Consider the following 8,711-nt stretch of genomic DNA (forward strand, 5'->3'; position numbering starts at 1 on the left):
TAATATTTAGCAAAGTCCATCTAAGTTCAAAACTGATAACATAAATCATAATAAATATAAAGAAATAACTTTATATAAATAGAACAAATTTCACTAATACAAAAAAACAATTATTGTCAACTTAAATAACTAAATAAATCAGTTTGTTTTAAATAAAATAAATAAATACAAAATAAATATCACTTTGAAGATATGTAATGAGTTAAGGGGTCGGAAATCAAACTTATCAGGGAGGTTTTTTCAACTTAAAGGGGTATTCCTATCGCCAAGATACTATCCCAATTTGCAGTAGGTGTAATAATAATAATATTAGCAAATACCTCCAAATAGAATTGTAATATAGTTTTTCTGATTCGGTATGTCTCTTTCCTCATGTGCAGGCATTGCAGGACCTTAGGTATCCATGGTTATGACCACTGACACAGTGACAGTTAGCTAGTTGCTAGTGGTCATAACCATGGATACCTAAGGTCCTGCAATGCCTGCACATGAGGAAAGAGACATATGGAATCAGAAAAACTATACTACATTTCTAATTGGAAGTATTTGCTAATATTATTATTGTTATTACACTCACTACATATTGGGATTGGATCTTGGAGATGGGAATGCCCCTTTAAACACTAGTATGATTGAAAATTGTATGATTTCCTATTCCATAATCAAAATAAAAAATAAAGAATGGAATTACCCCTAAAGAAATGTTTAGTTATTTTTAGTTTTTAAAGTTCTTCTCTACCCAATGGAATAGAACATTCAGCTCTCCAATAGCTTTAACGGTAGCATCTTGTGTTTTCATCTGTAAAAAGAGAAATTTTAATTGATCAAGTGAAAATGTAAATATTGATACATTTTTAGACTTATTTTCTAAATATGATTATAGTGTCTGAACAATCATTGAAAACATTGTGGAAGGGTCATCATTATAAGCAGATCCAATCACGGGAATATGGTCTAGCATCTAGGTCGGTGATACCTGGCAGCTGGATGGGAGACCCATGAATCTCTTACCTTCTGGTGTTCCCGACACAGTATCTGATTTTTTGGGGCTAGCGTGAAGTCATCCGTGTGACGTGATGCACAGATGACATCGTGCCAGTCCTGGCTAATCAAAAGCCACGATGGGGATGCCAGAAGGTAAGAGATTCACGGAGTCCCATGTAGCTCCCAGGTACCACCGACATGAACGCTGGACAGGAGAACTGCAAATGGATCCGCTCATCTCTAGTCATTGTCATACTTTGTTAACCTAATGCCTCTTATGCACCCCTCAAGTTTTAAATACTATTTTTTCAGAGCAGTCTGTCATGGTTCTAATATAATGGTGCTACGCTTCAGTTATTCTTTGCCATATCTCTCTCCTGACAGTGCTAATGGATTGGCCATTAATAGCACAAGCAGAGAATAACACAAAATTGGCAATTCCAATATATCATCCAATTATAATCCAGAAAATTCTCTAGACTATTAGTAATAAGACATTGTTTCTAAAAACCACAGAACCAGCAAATTAGCTACTGTTAAATTAGGGAACCTTGTTAAACCAGACCACCCTTGTTTATACAAATGTCCTAACCCTAAATGCTGATATTTTGCCTTGTAATGCAATACTTTTATATTTTCCATATCACTTCTAACTAAACCTCTAAAATAAACTTACTGGATATAGCAATCTTTTCCTCTGCCTATCGTCAAAGATCTGGATATAAATGTGTGTCTTGGACACCTGTTTGGCACCTAGTTGGACACTCAGGAGACTGAATATATAAGTTTACAGAATATTCCATACCTCGTAATAGTCGTTCTTGAATTCTTCCATCATTATTTGTGCTTGTTCCCCACATGGGCACCTCATTGTAGCATGCTATATATGAAAAAAAACATCAATATTTCTACCTACAACATGTGAAGATTCTCTGTTCATTGCATTTGAAGATTTTGTCCATGTTTGTATGGATTTCTTACAATATTTTTTTTTCAATTAGCCTCTTAATGTATGTATAAATAAGTAATTTATATTGCAAACCCAAAGAATTCATCCGATATGTTGCTATGTTTTAATTTTTTTTACATTTTAACATACATTTTATTTAGGTTTTATTATGCTAGAGAGGCTCAAGAAGACCCCTTTTATTAATAAATCTTCAATACTAATGGAAATTAATGCAAATACATACACAATGTTTGAGTTCTATCTTCAAACCAAGCATAGAATTGGCCAGATGGCTGAATTCTCTTTGTGTCTTGCTGATGTTGAGCTCAAGCTGAGGGAAAATGTTGGTCACATAGAATGTTCCAATTTTAAGGAGAAAGCAACATCTTTCAGATGCCTAAAAGCAAAGAAAAAAAAAGAAAATTGGTGCAAAGTTGAAGACCATCAATTTCAAACATAATCAATCATCAGTGCAGACTTAGGGATTCACAAAAAATGTTCAAAATGTAATCAAACCTGTCTGGAGAGTTGAGGGCGACATCGCTGCATTGTTTTCATGTGCTCTTGTAGCCTACATTATTCAGAGGTTTACTTTCTACTTTCTGCTTAAAGTATTCTACTTCTGGAGGAGTTGTCTTTTCCAAGGTCAAATTACATTACACAATAATTTTGTCTGAAGCTGTTACTTATTGTAACTATTAGATCATATCTTTTTGAAGAGATATTAGTGGAAGATCATGATGTCTTATTAGAAATTGTAAAATCAAGACATTAAAGTGGTTTCCAACCATACACATTCATAGCATAAGTTATAGGTAAAAGTTCTTGGGACCTAAACCTACTATGACCACTCGACGATTTACCATCGTGTGACAAGTGCTGAATTCAGGTCTATGTTTAATTGAGGTGTGACCAAAACGTCATGTGTGCGGCTCTCTCTATTGAAGTCTATTGAAATTACAGAAACACTTCTGGGACCTTCACATAAAATTCAGAAATGGATATTGTGGATATGCCATAAATGTCTATGGCAGAATAATCCTTTAAAGGGAACCTGTCATGTCCCCAAATGCTATTAACCTGAAGAAATAGCATTAATCTGCAGGTTAATAGTGTTACAAAGCTCTCTGGTCATCTTACTGACAGCATGGCTACCGGGAGAAAATTAACTTTTTTCCTCCTGTTAACTGCTGGCATTCAGTCATAGAGCCATGTCACTGCCAAGAAAACAGTGAGTGACAGCTGTAATTTTGGCATTCCCTGGCACTTTGACATCTCTCTCTGCAGCGCATCTGTGCACAGTGAGCTGTCAAAGTGCCGGGGAATGCTTACATCCGCCACTAACTGTACTGATCAGTGACTGAATCTGCTCCTGGCTCACCTCTAGGACTGAATGCAGGCAGCCAGGTGCATAACTAAAGTTCCATGGGCCTCTGAGCAAAATTTGGACCTGGGCCCCCACCTCCATGTTGGTCAGATTTATGGGCCTTTGTAACGTTATATATCCTATAAAAACGTGTTCACCCTCCATATAATGATGCCCTCTATCCTGGGCGCCTTTATGTAATAATGTCTCACATTCTGACTCTTTTCTCTATTAATGTCCTCTGTTCTGGCTCCTTTCTGTAAAAATGTAACCCATCTTAGACCCCTTCCTGGTATAATGTCCCTTGTCCTCAGCTTCATCCTGTTATAATATCCTCCATCCTGGACTCTTTCCTGGTATAATGTCCCTTGTCCTGTGCCTTTCCTGGTGTAATGTCCCCCATAATGGGCCCCTTCCTGGTATAATGTCCCCATCATATAACAATGGCCCCCATCCTGGGCCTTTATCTGGTATACTGTCCCCCATCCTATAACAATGTCCCCCATCCTGGGCCCCTAACTGGCATAATATTCTCTATCCTGTAACAATGTTCTCATTCCTGGTATAATGACCTTCAACCTTTGCCCTTCCTGGTGTAATGTCCTCCATCCTGGGCTAAATCCTAGTATAATCACCTCCATCCTTTTATAATGCCCCCCATCCTGCACCCCTTTCTTCCAAAATGTCCCCCATCCTATGCCCCTTTCTGGTATTATGTCCTTCCTGCTGCTCTTTTATAACACATTAAAAAAAATAATTCTTCTTATTTTCCTCCACTCCCATGACATATAGCAACCTCTTCTATAGCCTGCAGCTGACTTCAGTGTGCCTGCCATGGTTGTCACATAACGTCACTGCCAAATGCCATTCGTGATGAGCATGGCGAAGTCAGCTGCCGAACTCTGATTGTCCAGCAGCGTGTATTACAGTGCAGAGATCTGCTGGGTCTTTGCACCGCAATATACTTCAGCTGAATATGCATTCTCTAATGCACATCTAATTTAAGTAGTTGCTGGGATTGATGAGCCCCCTCCTGCATAGGTCCAGTTGCGATCACACCCTCTGCAATTATTATGCCCCTGCAGGCAGCTTCCAGGAGAAATAAAGTTAATTTTCTCCCAGTAGCCGTGCTGTCAGTAAGCTGGTCGGACAGCTTTGGAACGCTTTTAACCTGCAGATTAACCACATAACTGCAGCATAACAGTTTTTGTGGATATTACAGGTTCCTTTTAAAAGGAATCTGTCACCAGCAAAGAGCAGCATAAAGTAGGGGCATTTTATCAAAACTGCAGCAAGCAGACTAGTAAGTGATACATTGCAGGAATCAGGGTCTCTGCTCATACATCATGCTGCTCTCTGATGGGGTAGCAAAAACATGGTAACATATTTCCCTGTAAAGTGCTTGTACATGTTTGATTGCTGTATTTGTCCTGACTCCTTGATACACATGAACACTTGCTTGGCTTTGCGTTCTCTTATTTTCAACAGGTAGAGAGGAGTAAGCTTCTGCCAAGCTCCAGTGGTGGTGGCTTATTCCCAGGAAGCTCAAAAGCTTTTGGAATTTGAATTTAAACTGTCCAACCCTTTCTCTTCCAATATTATGAGTCATGGACAAATCCCACATGAATTAGATGGTTGGCCAGCCCCAGCTTCAGACAACTATGCATGGTTACCTTTAGGCAAATGGCTACAATTCTGACTGTACCCAGTGTGGGGCACTACATCATCTCCCTGTAGTTACACTGGGTTAGTAATGGTCATCCTTAACTCTGCAAGATATTTCTCTACAGATACCTCTAACTGTAATGTTTATCCTCAAAAAGGTAAAAAGGTGTTGTACATAAAAACACATTTTAGAGAAATTTATAAAGAACTATTTTTTTTTTAAATATTCAGCACTTTATGAATCTGGTTTATGGCATTCATTTAGTTGCAAGTTACGGAAATCGGTCATTTAAGCAAATATTTCAGATTATTGTGATTCTAAAAAAAATACTTGTTACTTACATGTATTTTATTTAGTGCACTTGCTTTTAGTAGGTTCATGTCTGTGATTTTGTCTTTGTCATGCTATAGAAAATGAAATCAATTATTAAAAAGTCAATTTAAAAATAAGATCTAATACTTACTAAGCCATTTTCATAAGTACTAGTAGTATTACGGCACCTAAAATGTTCATGGTGCTTTGGTTTTCCAAAATAATTTGAAATATGATGTCAGAGGACTCCACTGGAAGTTTGGGCACTACTTGAATCAAGGTAGCCACTTAGTACCCGATTGTGCCTCAAACATCAGAACTGTTTCCTCTTCCAGCTGTACTCCCTGATATTAGATCTAAATTTTTGGTTGCCAACTACATTAGAGGTGACTTTTCAAAAAGTATTCTTTGAGACTAACAAATTAAATACACAGAGAAATTTCTTTCATCTTAAATTTAATATAGAAAATTTGCCAATCAGGCATCCCATAGAATTGCAAAAGAAGGTTGATCAAAAGCAAAGGACTAAGCCTAAATAATTAATTTGGGAGCTCATCTGATTGGAGCTAGAGCTAATATTGTCTTAAAAAGGTTGTCCAACCTTGGGATACAAGTCTGCAGTCACTCTATGTGACTGCAGACTTATGAGTCCTCACAGCAAGCCCAGTGTGCGCTGTGAGGATTCTCCAGTGCCAGCGCCGAGAGCGTTGGGCGTGTAACCACAAGTATGCAATTTATACACATCACATGCCGACTAGACGTGTGTGGCCTCGCTCAATGCAAGTGTATTGAGCAAGGCTGGACACGTCTAGTCAGAATGTGGCCAGGGGTATGCAAATCGCATGATCACCAGCTGACTCTTGCACCGGAGAATCTTCACAGAGAGCAGTGAGCACGCTGTGAGAATTCACAAGACTTACCTCAAGGCCAGACAACCCCTTTAATAGGGGTTACTATCTTTTTTGGGAGACTCCTTCTGATAATAATTCATAATATGTGATTCAGTAGTAATTGGGTGTGAACAAATTCAATGAATTCTAGCTTTTTTTCTTCTACAGAAGGTGACAAAAGTTTGCATTTTTTTGCATATCAGTCACAAATATATCTTGGAGTCTGTGCTAGATATCCGCTTTTTCAACATCAAGCCTATGGATAAACTGTGTCATATGTATAACAAAAGTTAAAAGCAGAAAATGTCGATACTGACTTGCCTCACAGTAGGTATCGCATCATTGTGAACAAGACTCTCACATGCTCGAAAAAAAAAATTCCAGCACAAAATAAAATCTAATTCTGCTATATATTAGATTACATTGTTTTTGGATTTATTAAAAAAAAAACATAGCCATCATTTATATATTCACAATCAGGTCACAAACAGTAGACACTATTTTTACCATAATGTACAAGTCCTTACTGTAGGTCAAAAGTCCACTTTGAGTTCTCTAGAATGAGAGTCCAATTTTTTTGCATCTCTGAAAAAGTGATTACTGTTGTCTTTGTGTGCCGGAAGTGAATATGTGTATGCAATTACTGTGAATTTTTGATAAAGAAAAGTCCATCCTGGGGTCTTGGGTACAAATCCCACTAAGGACAATACCTGCAAACAATTTATATGTTCCTCCCATGTTAGCATGTTTTTCCTCTGGGTACTCCATCCGCACTGCAAAAACATACTATTGGGGAATTTAGATTGTGAGCCCCAATGGGGACAGTGGTGATAATGTCTGTAAAGTGCTGTGATTAATGGCATCATACAAGTACGTAAAATAAATAAAAAATATACACAAATACGGATATTGATACGTAGAAAATCCCAACAAAAATCTAAATAGCTTACCAAATTATCCTTAATGGCCTCAAAATATTTTTTAAATTCAAGCATATCTTGAGATATTGGACAACTCTTCTTAGCTTCTAAAGATGGCATTTTCATTGCCATTATTCCAACCATGATAATATAGAGACGGATATATGCGGATTGCATGATGTAAGCAAGTCCTAATCAAATAATGTATAAAAGAGGAATAGACAAGTCACATTTCTATTATCGTTAACATTAACATTGTCAAGTAATTTACCATAAAGCACAGTTTATTATACATTTACTTAATTCAAATTGTACACTGATTGGTGATTGGTTTTACAAAAAAAATCATCATACTTGATAGCAAATATAAGTATGTAGTAATTTATATACTATATATATTAAACTAAACCTGACATGTTGCAGTTTGATCTTCAGGCAGCATGTAGCAAATGTATGTATGGAAAAAGATTCAGAATAGCTTGTAAGTAATTTATATTTTTGCTCAGTCTGGTCTTCAGAGTCTAGTGGGAGGAGAGATTCAGCACTATACCGCTATACCACGATGTATACTTATACATGCCGTCTACCAAAAAGGATGGCAATTATTAATTAACTCTGACCACTAGACTCTTCAGCTTAAAATGAACAAGGGTTTAAATTAGCAAGGCATAAGGAATATTTTCTTATAAATTATATATCCAAAATTAATAGTATCACATCTATGGTAAATGCGTATGAACAGATGAAATCTTTGTACATAACCATTAGTGTAATATTCTATTGTTTAGCTTTGGGCACCATCTTTACATGGGCTCCAAAAAACATTTGCAGATTATTATACTCCCCAGTAAATAAAAAAAGTAATTTGGTTAAAAAGAATACTCCTATTAATGCCTGAATTACCTATATTTTTGGTAATTAGTGGTACAATGTTTCTGGACCCCTATGGAAAATCTTTAACAGCACCCCCCAACTATCACATGCCTTGAAGCTTCACTTTAGCTTTCATTTACTCATAGAATGACTCTGAAAATAACATATTTTTAGGTACAACCCTAAGATGCCTGCTAAAGCACATTTACTATAATACATATGTACTATAATATTTTAGGCTAAAATAGAAATAGTCTTTGGATACAGAAAATGTCGACTTTTGTCTCACCTAATTTTCAATTTAGGAAACAGTCTTTCTTGTAAAGAAATGCATAGGATCTGATATTCCACATCTCTTATATACCCTTACGATCATGACTAAACACTTGTCAGATCAGTTTTTTGCCAGTTTCCAAAACTTTTTCCTTTGTTAGCAAAATTCCCATTGAGTAAGTTCTAACCTGTTGCCTTCATACAGCTTAAATTTGTCAATGTTACGTATGGAAAGTTTCAAAAGTTACATCATTTAGAAGCTGCAATAGTCTTGGCTTCTATAATTGAATAGTACGTAAAATATGAGTCGTATCTTTAAGTTCTGTTTGTTATTATTAAGATTCTGTTATGAGATTATTAAGATATTGTTCTCCGTTATTATTAAGATTCATTTATTAGGCGAGTACAAAGGAAAAATATAAATGTTTGCTCAGTAATTTTAATTAATTTCATACATTTTTGGACTAAATATGCAAAT

The 8,711-nt window shown here is 36.4% G+C and overlaps 1 protein-coding gene across 1 annotated transcript; it reads right to left on the bottom strand.

Moving 5' to 3' along the window:
• Window positions 1-715: 715 nt before the first annotated feature.
• On the bottom strand, window positions 716-7,219 carry LOC141247174 (interleukin-20-like). The gene is made up of 5 exons (XM_073669192.1): window positions 7,118-7,219; window positions 5,307-5,369; window positions 2,178-2,330; window positions 1,790-1,864; window positions 716-799 (listed from the first exon to the last, which is right to left on the bottom strand). The coding sequence occupies exons 1-5, from the start codon at window positions 7,217-7,219 to the stop codon at window positions 716-718; spliced, it is 477 nt and encodes a 158-aa protein (XP_073525293.1).
• Between the last annotated feature and the right edge of the window lie 1,492 nt (window positions 7,220-8,711).

The sequence above is a fragment of the Phyllobates terribilis genome, unplaced genomic scaffold (assembly GCF_046119375.1).
Source record: "Phyllobates terribilis strain yellow unplaced genomic scaffold, ASM4611937v1 Scaffold_2__4_contigs__length_985480577, whole genome shotgun sequence".
Lineage (NCBI taxonomy): Eukaryota > Metazoa > Chordata > Amphibia > Anura > Dendrobatidae > Phyllobates > Phyllobates terribilis.

Excerpts from the sequence above, each read along its gene's own strand:
- LOC141247174 (XM_073669192.1), bottom strand. The coding sequence starts at position 7,219 with ATGGCAATGAAAATGCCATCTTTAGAAGCTAAGAAGAGTTGTCCAATA. Across the intron at positions 2,331-5,306 it reads GTGCACTAAATAAAATACAT|GCATCTGAAAGATGTTGCTT; the intron begins GTAAGTAACAAG and ends CTTTGCTTTTAG. Across the intron at positions 1,865-2,177 it reads AGATAGAACTCAAACATTGT|CATGCTACAATGAGGTGCCC; the intron begins GTATGTATTTGC and ends TTTCATATATAG.